We start from the raw sequence: 13,652 nt of genomic DNA on the forward strand, positions 1-13,652 counted from the left end.
GCAGCCATTGTTTACCTCCAAGGTAGTGCCTGGTGAGATTTCTCCTGTGCGTGATTAAACAATAAAAATTTTGTTCAAAACGCCGTTGATTGATGAAATAAACCAACGAAAGACGCCAGATGTTTTCTAAAAGCAAAACGAAAAGACGCCAGATGTTTTCTAAAAGCAAAACGAAAAGACGCCAGATGTTTCTAAATCAAAACGAAAAGACGCCAGCTGCTTAACGAAAGACGCCAGATGTTTCATCGCATTCATTGCTTCGCCCTTGCGGCGAAACTGACTTTTTTTTTAGTTTTCCTGACAAGCACTTCAGTGACGCCGACCTGGTCGTTAGCAAAACCTTGACAACTTTTAGGCACATTTTATCTCCGATTGAAGTGACTCACGAACTTTCGGTCGAATCCTCCATAAGGTTTTTAGATATACGATTATTTTTTTCAGCTAACTATGTCTGCTGGCAGTACGAGCCTCGCACAAATAAACCGCTCCTACCCTTTAGCTCTTGTCATTCGAAGCCTGTAAAGAGTAGCATTGCCAACCTCTGCTTGCTTAATATGTTTTTAAGACGTCATGTCCCCATCGTGTAGCGGAGAGTTTTAGCAAGCAGATCACCCGCCTGGAGGAGGCAGGCTATCCGCAAGCTGTAATGGTTTCCGTGGCTGAAACAATTTTGAGAAAATCGCGCACCCGCCAAGTGGACAAAGAGCCACCTCGTGCAAAGGAGAAAGCAGCTGTAATACCGTATGTTCATCGCGTGTAGCATAACCTGAAAAAGATTGCCAAGCGAGCAGATGTAAAGGTGGTCTTCCTGCCCCTTTGAAACTGTCTAGACTCTGCAGAATGACAAACCATTGCCCCCGGGAAGCCTGTACCGTAAACCACGAAAGAAATTTTAAGTATGTCGAATGCCAGGTGGGAATGGTCAACGACATTCCCCTGTCATGCGGTAAAAAGTACGTGAGCCAAACTGAGCAATGCTTAAACGATAGGCTCAAACAGCGTTGCAATGATGTTAGGAATGACAGAGAGGGTCACCTGGCAATTCATTGCCGAGATTGTAAGTGTTCACCGGATTTTCGCGCCTGCTCTGTGATCGCCAGGAGTCATGATAAATGGACTAGATTAATAATTGAGGCAAAAAAGATTGTTGGAGCAGGTGATCCTTGCGTGAGTGTGGCTTCCATATCATTATCACAAAAAGAGCTGCATTTTCTGAATGCGAGCTGCGCAGCGAAGAAATGTGACAGCGCTGTCTGTATCAGGGGCGTAGCCGGGGGGGGGGGGGGGTGTTGGGGGGTTGAAACCCCCCCCCCCCGAAATTTTTCACTTTTGCTTGCGCGTATATATACACGCGCACATACAAACGCACGCACGAACATACATACGGTATGGTTGAACCCCCCCTTCCCCGAAAAAAATTTCTGGCTACGCCCCTGGTCTGTATATAAGTAGCACCCACGTTTTTCCCAGAATAAACATTGTTGGAAGTGGCGCCCTGCGTGTGTGTCTCTCTCTACTTGTCCATCGTCGTCTTGGCGCTTTTTACCTCGGAGCCTGCGCGTGAAAACAACGCTCAGAGGGCGAATGAGATAAAGAATGTATAGCTCTAAAAGGTAAAAGCTGTTAATCGCCACAGGGTTCACATCATGCAACGAAAACTCTGCCAGTACTTTGCAGCGTAATTTTTCGGTAACTGCAACAACAAGCGTTTGCATCTGCATCCTTCGATGCGAGCAGCGCCGTTTTATGCTCGCGAGCATAAAGCGTGCACGGCTAAAATGTGGCCTCGCACACTGGCGTAGCCAGGTGGGAAGTTGAGGGGGTCCAACACGCCCCCTCCCCTGAAGTTTTTCAAATCTGCATGTGATATATACACGCACACATGCACACGCACGAACATACATAAAATATGGTTGACAACATCCCCCCTCCCCGAAAAAAGCTTCTGGCTACCCCACTGTTCTCGCGTACAGATATCGAGCACTCGCATAGAAAGCGCAAGCTAATCTATGCTAACAACGGTTTCAAACTTCATTACCACAGGGACGACTGGAAAAGTCAAAAGTCCCTTATCAACATCTATATAAGCGAACTCTCTTCCTTCCATCCGTAATAAATGTCTTCAAAAATATACCCTGCGACACTGCAGCACGCAACGTAAGCGACCGGCAAAACTCTGTACACTTGTGCCTGCTGTGCACGCTTAGAGACGTTCCAAGCAGTAGGAATACGTAACAGCTCCCACACGCGCCGAGGCGTACAACCACAGATGAGTGGCCAAGTACGGCTAGCCAAAATATGACAGCACGCACTACCGTGTGACGACATGTTTTCGCGAAACACTAATGAAGCACGTGTGTCGCCACGTTAGGGCGAACTTTCATTACGCCTTCGTTAGTGCAAGCCTGACAGCCAACAGGCTGCACTTGCCTAAACCCATCCACACATCGACCCCTCAGGTGAGTCGCAAACGCCGTCGACATGCCGTGGCGGTGCACAACTAGCAGTACGCCCGATCTAAACGCGAAACAATGTTATTTGTTATTCAGTAGCATAGCCTGTAGGGGCGTAGCCAGCAATTTTTTCCGGGGGGGTGGGGGGGTCAGCCATACGTTACGTACGTTCTTGCGTGCGTTTGTATGTGTGCGCGCATACATACACATGCAAAATTGAAAAATTCCGGGGGGTGGGGACAGGGGCGTAGCCAAGGGGGGTGGGGGTGGGGGGGTTCAAACCCCCCCTCCGAAATTTTTCAGTTTTGCTTGCGTATATATACACGCACACATACAAACACACGCACGAACATACATAAAGTATGGTTGAACCCCCCCCCCCCCCCCCGAAAAAAATTTCTGGCTACGCCCCTGGGTGGGGAGTTGAACCTCCCACCCAAGCCTGCCCCGCTGCGCAAAGACGTTTTTAGAAATCGACGTTATCGTGGTGAACATAGTGCTGCGAGTTGCCAGAAAATAAAACTTACGGCTGTCAATCTACCGACTATATGCAGTAGGTGTTCTGGCTGTCTTTCTTTTTTTTTTCTCGTTTTATCATGACCATCAATTTTCATAAAGGAATCGCTGGAAAAATCTAAAGAAAATGCTGCCAGTTTCGCTCGAGAAGTGAAGCACTGACAGTCGAAAGCAAGGTTAATTCTTGCACTCAAATTCCTAGGACGGTGTTCTCATTACACGCGGTTACGCAACGGCGCGACGCGGCACGCAAGGCAATTTGCCGGGTAGAAAGGACAGCACGCCGGCAGCTACCAGGCGTCTCAATATGCTGGCATGAAGAACGCTGCGAGCCACTGCGACGCACCGACACGATATAAGGCCGACAGAAAACCGCTGACGTCAGTCGGCACCCAATTAAATGTTAAATACTCTGCCCGCAGTGGACACAGTACCGTTAAAGAGCGAACAAAATTCATAACTTATACACCGCTTTGGAATATGGCGCTAATTCCAGGTTTATTTACATACATACGCAGTGTAGAAATTTAAAGTAATCTCTGTAATGTCACAGATCAGATTTTTCTAACCTAAGAATAGAACCACAGCCGTCCCACCCAGAGAGACTTTGCGTAGACGCCCTATCCAGTCGCACTTTCTCATTTTCATGACATCAAACACCCTTCTCGTGTTTCCAGATAGGTGATTTTCCCATACATACACGTGTTAGTGTCGCTGGTTTGAACTTTCTGCAAAATTTCAGCAAAGATTCCGACACCACTGCTCAGCCAAACGTAATATTCTACGTAAGGACGACAAACTTTTATTTCTTAGTATTTAATTCTCAGTCGCCATTTGTCCAGCGACTCGTGATGACCTCTAAAGCCCCTATACCTTCGGAAAAGTACAGCTTTCTCTTGATCTACGCCGCTTCCTCCTCTCCAGGCCTCTGATAGGGTGGCTGCGGTCACGTGGTAGCGCGCGCCCTCTCTTTCCCGGTATTTTGTTTCCTTCGCCTCTCGGCGCCATGTTGAACGCTCCAACGTGCCATGTGCTGTGTGTTGGCCCCATGTGAAGTGCACGAAGTGTGAAGTGCACGTGTGCGTCTCGCTCGTTTTGTCGCGATGCCGGGTTGCTGTGCGTTTGGCTGCCATAACTCTGACACCCAAGGGAAAAAGTTTTCCGCCATTCCTCGCGGAAAAGAGAATGCAGGTCGTCACAAAGTCTGGCTCCACAGAATAGGTCGAGCAAACTTCGAGCCGAGATCGGCGCGGCTTTGTGAGGTATGTGCTCGTGCGTTTTTACTCTTGACAGGCGTCTTGCTTTACCGTGTGACATATGTGGAGTATTACTTACTTAATGTCACGCGAAATTTTGTGTAATTTGTCATGCACCAAGACAGTCACTTGCTCGAGCAAGTGGCCGTCTTGAACACCAGATGGTCGAAATTTCCAGAGCCCTCAACTACGGCGTGCCTCATAATCATATTGCGGTTTTGGCACGTAAAACCTCACATATTATTAACTCTGAAAGAACGAGCGTCGTGCACTGCAAAACTAGGTTGTGTTCCACACATTCTACTAACCTTTCACTGTGATATGCGGATGGAAGGGCGAAGACAGAGCGAGCGTCAGAATGAAAGTGCGATAGCAAAAAAAAAACCTATCGCCCAGAATTTATCGAGAGCCGTGCATTTACGTGCAGCTCCTCCATCATATTGTCGAATTTGGCGAACCACTTCTGGGTGACAGTCAGAACTCTGCAAATTCGGAACATGAGCCGGGCTTTAGTTCAGCGGACCGCGGCTCATCGGCCGGCGTGTTCATGAATTATCGCGTGGGTTAATGTCGTTGGTTTTAGCCTACTGGTTTTAAATCTTCATTTATTGGTTTACTACCTTCAGTTATTGTCAGTTAACATACAAGCGTCATGCATACGACAATGCGTGCAAGCTGCTCCGCACAGGCCAAACGTCCCAGAACGGCGTACTGCGACCACACGTCATCGGGCAGGCAAAGGAGATAAATAATGATACATGTGGTTTTACGAGCCAAAACCACGATATGATTACGAGGCACACCGTAGTGTAGGGCTCCGGAAACTTTGACCATCTGGTGCTCTTTAACGTGCACTCACATCGCACAGTACGCGGGGCCTCTATCACTTCACCTCTATCGAATTCCGACCGCCGCGGCCGGGACCGAACACGCGACCTTCGGATCAGCAGGCGAGCGCCGAAACCGCTACATCACCGCGGCGGGCAGGCCGAGGAGAAGTGCCCTTCATGAGAATTGCAGTCATTGCTGCAGTTATATATGATAGAGGTAGTTTATACGCACGGGAACTATTCCTTCCCAAACGGCGGGGCTTGACATCACAGCTGTCATGTAAATATTTCTTACCGATGCAATAAATAGCGCGTCGTGTTTACAAAATTTTATGTCAACCTTTTTTAAGTAAACCCAGTTACCGATATTCGCGCCAGATACACAGGGAAACGGTACGCTCCGAAAAGAACCGTAAACGACGTGCAATTTGCTGCAAATTCTACATGGCTTGCAGCAGCTCTTCTGGCGCGCTATAAGGGAATTGGATGGTGCGCACACCCACACCAACTGAGAAAATGAACGCAGAAATAAAGAGAATCATTACACAGCCGTATGCGATACATGGCACGCTAAAGCGGCTAAAGTGGCAGCGCCAGCGCGCAACCGGCCTGAAAGCTTCACACGTCCACCTGGCGCGTTCGAGGAGGCGCTGCCGTCGCACGCGAAAGACGCGCAGGAGAGGAGGCGGCGGCGGAGAGAGCAGATGGCGGTACTTTTACGAAGTATAGGGACTTTAATGACCTCCCCCTCCCCCCCCCCCCTTTTTTTCTCTCTCTCTTTCTTGCCTTCCGGTGAGGGGCTAGCAGACGCACGCGCGTAAGGGTCTTTCCTTTCTGTCTAGCCTCGCATGTCACCGGAGGGCTCACATTGTTGTGCAAATAACAATTATTATTATTATTATTATTATTATTATTATTATTATTATTATCCGTAGTATTTACATTAGCGGCCAAAAAGTACTTCACGTGAGAACGGAAACCACCTAGCACGACTCTCTTGCACAGATGAAAATTTCTTTGCTCTAGGTTGTGGCGGGCAGGTGCGCCGCAGTTCTGGAGGCGGAGCTTGTATTTATTCTTATATGTTTTCACCGACTATGCACGCGGTTTAAACACCGAAATCACCTGCTTTCAATGCAGTCATGTAAACATTGCGCTTCATAATCTCTGTAAAAGCCTAGCTCGGGCCCTAAATTAGAATTACGATTGCTATAGTGGAATAAAGTGGTCGTATTCTCGGGGATCACATTAGGTCATACTTTCACTTTCGCGAGACTTTACGAGAAGCTCGCCGGACATATCGACTTTAACGAGCAACAACGTTTCTCGCACGCAGAGTCGACGGCGAGCCAACTTTGAAACTTGATACAGAGTGGCAGTGAATATGAAAAAATGGCCACAAGCGGCGGGGGAAAGCGCCAGTTTGTTATTGCACGAAATGTATGCAGTTAATCTATATGGATTTCCTTTCCGTCGTAGCTACAAGCAGGCGGATGACCATTTTTACCTTTTGTGAACGTTCCCCCCAGCTGTTGCATGGGCTTACACGTAACTGATTTTCCATAACTCTAGCTGTCTGTACTACGACCGCTTCCTCCTCTGGATCATTTTATGCCCGCGCTAAGAGTAAACTTCCTGATGTGGATATATAGCGCGTAAAACGAGGACACAAGCTAGGAAGGATAACACAGGACAGCGCCGTCCTGTGTGCCCGTGGCTAATTGAAAAATATGTAAAGAAGTACGTAGCCCTGACCTTGGTTCGGAGCAGCGCGCTTCTTTCGGCGCCGGTTCCCGCGCAGGCTGTCCATCCTCCGGAGGATGGCGTCGCGGATCCGCTCGGAGCCGCTGCGCCGGAGCTTGGGTCCCGGCGAACCCTCGAGGTCGGCGCCCACCAGGCGCTCGTCGCTCGTCGACAGCCGGCTCTCAGGGCTGCTGCGCGGCTCGTCCAGGAATACGCTGTCGTGCGAGCTGTACGCCTCGGCGGTCTGCTGCGTCGCGTGCTGCGGAGTATTGCGCGACGAGCCCCCCGTCGGAGTGACCACCACGGGCAAGGGCGGGGAGACGCGCGACCAGCGCCGGCTGCTCCGGTGGAACTGCCAGTTGTAGCTCAGCGCGGGGCCTTCCTCCTCGTCGCTATCGTGGTGCATCTGCAGAGGTCAACCACGCTCGTCACTTCTCTCGGTGTCGATTCTCCTAAGGGCAGTTCTCTCAGCCGCACTAGGCCAGCTGGACAACCGCCCTCTCGCGGAGTACAAAATCCTAAGGCACATGGCCTACCCGGTCTTCAACGCGACCCGCTCTGAGGGCGTTGTTTCGGTTTCTTCGAGAAACCGCACTGAGTGACAAATTTGTTACTGTTCACAGACAATGTTGGTGTGTACTACTTGGACGGTGCTATATGTCACGACATCGTTTCGTTCATATTGTCACCTTGTGTCGTCACAGACCATTCTTCTCTTTCATACCCCCTTTCCCAAGTACAGGGTAGCAAACCAGAGAGTTCCTCTGGCTAACTTCCCTGTCTTTCCTTTATCTTTCTCTCTCTAATGGCACTTGAGATGGAGCGATAACAGTTACCGAACAAGATTCATTTCTATGGCTGACATAATTTGTGCTAGTGCAACCGTTAACTAACCACCCATTTCTTAAGATCATTTCGATGAATAGCACAGTGCTCGGCGAGCTCCCATCATTCAACAAGCAAAACAGTGCTGCTCGAATCGAAGCACTGCGCCATGGTGCGGGGGCCGACGTGCTCCTCTTCGAGGCTTTCTGTCGTAAAACAGTGCTGGTAGACAGCACGCAGAAATCAAGCTATGAGGACACAGCTCACAAGCACCCCTCCAATGATGCTTAGGAAGATGAATAACTGCTAGAGGTTTTCAAGGGCAAACCAACCGCAGACACGACCGAGTCGCACACACCATTCTGATTAAGCTGTAGTGCCAGAGCATTTTTTAAAATCTTTTTTTTTTTAACCATCTCAGACCTTCAGCATAAAGTTATTATTTCAGGTACATCAGTACGCTTCCGAGTCCACTATAAGGCCGACAAAGCCCTGAAAAAGAAACTGGTTTGGATGAATGAATGAATGAATGAATGAATGAATGAATGAATGAATGAATGAACAGATTTTATTTTTGGAAAACATACAGAAAAACGAAGCGAAGCTAAAGGCCATTCGGCCTGACGTGGTACGTGAAGTGTACAACTAAACGTCCAGCAAACAGTGCTACATCATATACCAACTGTCAAAATGTATGGAGCAGCAAAGAATAACTAGAACACAGTTGCATGAATATTTGCAACATAAGCTACATAGACATACAAAATTCGGACTATTATGAAATTAATAATGTAATAAAAAAAGTCACAGTTTCACCTCAAGGGCGAAGCAATGAATGCGACAGCAAGAAATTGGAATGCTACAGGAAGAACGGCAAGCAGCTAGAAACTTGCTCCGCGCTGCTCAAGCACAAAGGAAGCAAGAAAAGAAAACACACAAGGCGAGTGCGAACTAACAACTGTCACAGCTCGACACTTGCAGCGCACTGCTCAAACACAAAGAAGAAAACACGAAAAGAACGCACAGGTATACAAAAGACGAGCGCGAACTGTCACAGTTGTTACTTCAACAAGTCCCTACTTTGGCTCTTCTAGCTAGCAGCTCATTCCTTTCGCCAACGCGGCCCCTGCAGCGAGCAAAGTGACATTCGTGCCGTCTATAGCTTCAGCGTAAACTTTGCGGTGAAAGCACAAGACCTACAAAACTCCCCCTCAACACATAAGCGCGCGAGCACGGTCGACCACGCCCTGTATGTCAAAGTACAAGTCGTAGGAGAGCGTCCCAACTCCGGCGAAACACTACAGATATTTAGAATTGGGGACCCAAGAAATTTGCGAGCCGCCATGGCGCATGCGCAGGGCGCAAGCCACTCTCGGACTTTTGCGCTCGCGTTGTCCTACTAAGGTCCCTATATTTTTTTAAATATAGAGGGGTTTTATGTCCCAATAGAGTTACTGTATTATACAGTAACTCTATGTCCCAAGACCCTGCAGCGCCCTCATTTGGGCGGCGAACAAAGCCGGAGAGTGCGCAACCTCAAGAGAAGAAAATAAAGACGGCGCTTGGCAGTGGCATCTGAAGCCACGGCTCGCGTTCCCTTGGCGTCGATTCTGGTCACTAAAATAAAACTTTATTTGGGTCTAGTTGGCATGTACATATTCCTAAAGCTAAAATTACGGCGCAAACGCACTTATTTGTCCTTCTTACTTCTTCTGTACTTCTTTGTCCCTGCACCCATCTGACTATGATTTCATGTCCTCGCGTATCTAATACACTATCATCCTTGTTACACGTTTTGGTTTATAGATATTGTTGTGTGCGCATGTGCGGCAAGTTTGCCTTGGGCTCAAATATGGATTGCATGGCGTATGAAAGAATAAAGCAGCTGTTAGTCAGCGCTTTTCTTCGTGGGTGTCTTGTGCGTTTGCGCTGTAATTTTAGCCTCGGGATTGTGTTCGTGGTGTAACATATATATTGTGATTCTGGTTCAGCAGTCTCGTTTCTTCCTTCCTGTGGCATAAGAGCGCAGTGGGGTCGTGCGGGGACCCTGGGACGTACGTGCCCAAATCCCTTGGTCAAATAAAGTTTTACCTCCTCCTCTACAAGAGCCAAAGCGTTCCCACTAGCTCGCGCCACCATGAGCCACGTTCTTTTTTTCCTGGCCGCTTGGCCACGAGTGGCGTGGCGCTACAACCCCAAAATGGAAAACTAGCGTGTGTCGCCAGCGATACGACGCAGACGCAGCGCGGTCAACGATGCAACATGGCCCGCGTCTCGCATAACTTTAACTTCGCCACGTGTGACGTCCCGTGCGTTTCACCCAACGCCACGTGCGTTTGTATTCTGCCGTTAGTATCCTGGAGAACGAATGAAACATGTCGTAATTGCCTATAGAGCGCTTCGGAATTTTTTTCTTCTGAAGTATTTTTGTTTGTGACTTTTATTTATATATACATACATACATATACATATCCGGGACATCACGGCGACGGTGCAAAATCCGCCGAGAGTGTCCATATAATTGCTATCGCAATAATAATAGCAATACTTCTGTTCCTCTACGTCCTAACTACAATAAACGCTCTCAAGTGTGGGTCATCACCTCGTCTGCACAAAGATGATATCAGTGTCTTGATATGGTTTCGCCTCGTTCTATTAGTGACTACACAGTGGTCCTTGCCCTGCTTCGAAGAATTACGTCCCTAGCATCACAGCATGAACGTCACAGAGCAGGGCTTTTTCAATGCGTGAAGCTAAAGCGGCACGGTTGTAGAACTCCCTAACGCAAACTGTGCCTCGCAATACCTGACACTCGCATCTGCTCCCGACGACGTGACCCCGCCGAGGAGAAAAGCTCACGTGCGATATCGTCGTCTCTTATTATACACGTCGGTAGTGTGTGATGACCTCCTTAAAATTACGACACAATCTGCTATGTAAAAAGCACAAAAAAAATTGTAGTAACAGCTAGCTGAAAACTTGGACACATTTTGCAGAAAGACGCGCCCTTCCCTCCTACATTTAATTTAACTCGACACTCCAAAGAAATGCGTTTGTGCGAGTGTATAGGTTAACGGCGACGCGAAGGAACGTCTGTGCCACGATACGAGTACATTGAAGCAATCTAATGAGGCCCTATAACAAGGACCAAGTGTAAATAATATGCGCAGTGTCAAAACGCAAGCTGTCCCAAATCCTTTAGGAGCATCGAATCTAGCAGATGCCACTGACGCCCTCATTTTGAGGTGACCTTTTCAGAACCACTAAATGCACTAAATGCGAAATGCAGGTTTACAACCAGCGGAGCACCCAGAGAGAAATCGTCTTACCGATTGCTTCACTAGGCCGTCGCTTTTCAGCCGGGCGCTTTTGTTGAGGGTGTTAAGTCTCCTGCGTTAATAAAACAACACATTAAATGACTTAATAAGAAAATCACACAATTCAAGAATTCAAGACGTGTACGTGGAACTAGCAATCGTCATGCACAGATATTGTTGAGATAAAATGTAACAAGCTAAAAAAAAAGAACAACAGTTTAAGCGCATATTTCTTTTATCTGGCTCCATCTTTTGTTTCACATTATATATATATATATATATAATCGGTATGTGTGTGTGTGTGTGTGTGTGTGTGTGTGTGTGTGTGTGTGTGTGTACATCGCAAATTTAACAATTATGAAATACAATGTCCCTTCTTGTATCTCAACTAATATCTAATACAGTTCACTGTGACAATATACCATGGTAATAGGGTATCACGGGGCATACATAGAATCTCCGAATAATTTTGAGTTGAAGCACTTTACAGTTCGCCGAAATTCCAGCATACAATAATTAGCTCTCTTCGTGCCGCCCAGTGTCTATTTATTTTATTTATTTATTTGTTTAAATAATCTCAATGCCATTTGCGGCGTTACAGAGAGGAGTGGTGTTACAAGCTCAAAATGGCAGTCCTGAATTATGCATGATCAGGGTTGCTGGCGATGGAGGAAAGGAGGTTTCGGTGATGTATTCGGCACGTACGAGTGGAAGTACATGCTGGTCTGGCACAACGGCACTTGAGCTTTAATAATAATAATCCTTGGGGTTTTACGTCACAAAACCACGATACGATTATGATGCCGTAGTGGCGGGCTCCGGAAATTTCGACGATCTGGTGTTCTTTAACGTGCACCTAAATCTAAGTACACGGGCCTCTAGCATTTTGCCTCCATGGAAATGCTGTCACCGCAGCTGGGATTCCATCCCGCAACCTTCGGGCCAGCAGTCGAGCACCATAACCACTAGACCACCATGGCTGGTTGGCACTTGAGCTTTGAAGTTATTGGTAGACGCGAGACGAAACGTAAGAAGGTGGCAAGAACACTGTTTCAGTTCAGAATTTGTATAGAAGATTTCACGAAAAGACGTAGGCGGGCCTGTTTCCTTCTGTTATAGAAAGGTTAGGGAGGGCGAGATAAATTTTTATAGAAGAGATACTGACGGTGGGAGAATAATTAGCAACAGTGAACCGAGCTGAATGATACTGGATGGCTTCTAGTGCGTTTACAAGTGTACAAGAGTGAGGATCCCAGACTGAAAAGGCGAACCCGAGTTTAGACCTAACTGATGTTTTATAAAGAAGAAGATTTAAGAAAACAGGAGCCAAAACAAAATTACGACGCAAAAAACCTATAGTGCGGTTCGCATCGTTATTCACATAGTTAATATGAGTATTCCATGATGAATTGTTATGTATGTGGACGCCTGGGTATTTGTAAGTTTTGCGAGATGACAACTGAAAATTAGTAATGGCATAAGCAGGGGTAGTACTAGTACAGTCAGTACTTCTTCGGGAGGTCGTCACTATTTTGTATTTGTTAACATTTAATATCATGAAAAGGAGTGAACACTAAGAAGTAGTTCAATCAATCAATCAATCAATCAATCAATCAATCAATCAATCAATCAATCAATCAATACTAGAGTGAAGATAAATATTATATTGAAGATCATGTTGAAATTGATTCATGAGATTTATTATTGTTTGTACTTTGAAACATCGAGACTAGTGTCAAGATATGCAAGTACTGTACTCGTCTTTTCTGTCTCACAGCAATGACATGTCTTTGTCGCGACGAGAACCAAACGGGTGACCCCGAATGCTGCATCAGTTAATTCGTACAATAACGTTGTTTTTTTTTTTAAATGGAGCCATATGACTCACACGGCTCCCTCTTCATTTGGATCTCACAACAGTTTGTCTCCGTGCGGTCATCATACGGGGTTTCCGCTGTGTATGCCTGAAACACAATCGTCTGTTTTTTCGGCTTGCATTATATTAATCATAAAATGCCTTTTATGTGTCGGACTTCTCGTTCACAGCGCCGACTTCTCACTTCTTAGGTTTTGTAGGCACATACTGTAAACTGCTGCTATGTTTTGCGCCACCGATGAAAACGCACGAAAATTTGGCTAACTGACTTGGTTAGTGGAATAGGCAGTGTACAGATGCTTACGTGAGGCGAGCTTTACACACCGTCGCTACTCTGAGTGATCGAATATACAGTTATAAATCATGTAAACAAGAGAAAAAAAAAGGGGGCGGAAAATGGGGCTAGCAACACAAAAAAGTCAAATCAACGTCCTCTTCAGTTTCTTTCCAGATTTACCATTCTACACTAAAGTAAACAATAGAAACAAAAGCGTGTGCAACACTTTTTCGCGAAATTCTCGCCTGACGCGCTATTGCCGAAAGTGCTCTAAGCGCGGTTGTTTTCTTGCGTGCTACGCATCCTTTCCTGCTGATGACAAAATCCACTCGGAGCTAATTTCGTTTTGCAACATAACGAAACATCGCGGTACAGAAAAATTTCGCCATCTAAATAAAGGAGCGTAACGAAACAATGAAGGGGGATTAGCGAACTATTTTTGGCTCGAACGAACGACACTCGAAACCGTGTAGCACATTTAATGAGCCACGCTTAAACTGTATGTGCGTATACTTTTGCGTTTTCTTCTCTTTTCTCCTCCTTCTTCGGGCACCCATTT

At 46.9% G+C, this 13,652-nt stretch overlaps 1 protein-coding gene across 1 annotated transcript in view; it reads right to left on the reverse strand.

Moving 5' to 3' along the window:
- The window catches only part of LOC119382473 (rho GTPase-activating protein 7), a gene marked incomplete at its 5' end in the record, with an annotated part of 247,529 nt that overhangs the window by 38,779 nt on the left and 195,098 nt on the right, over positions 1 to 13,652 (reverse strand). Inside the window, 2 exon segments of the mRNA XM_037650183.2 lie at positions 6,811 to 7,204; positions 10,953 to 11,013. Of these exon segments, the coding sequence (XP_037506111.1) occupies positions 6,811 to 7,204; positions 10,953 to 11,013 (455 nt within the window).

This window comes from Rhipicephalus sanguineus, chromosome 2 (assembly GCF_013339695.2).
Source record: "Rhipicephalus sanguineus isolate Rsan-2018 chromosome 2, BIME_Rsan_1.4, whole genome shotgun sequence".
NCBI classification, from domain to species: Eukaryota; Metazoa; Arthropoda; class Arachnida; order Ixodida; family Ixodidae; genus Rhipicephalus; species Rhipicephalus sanguineus.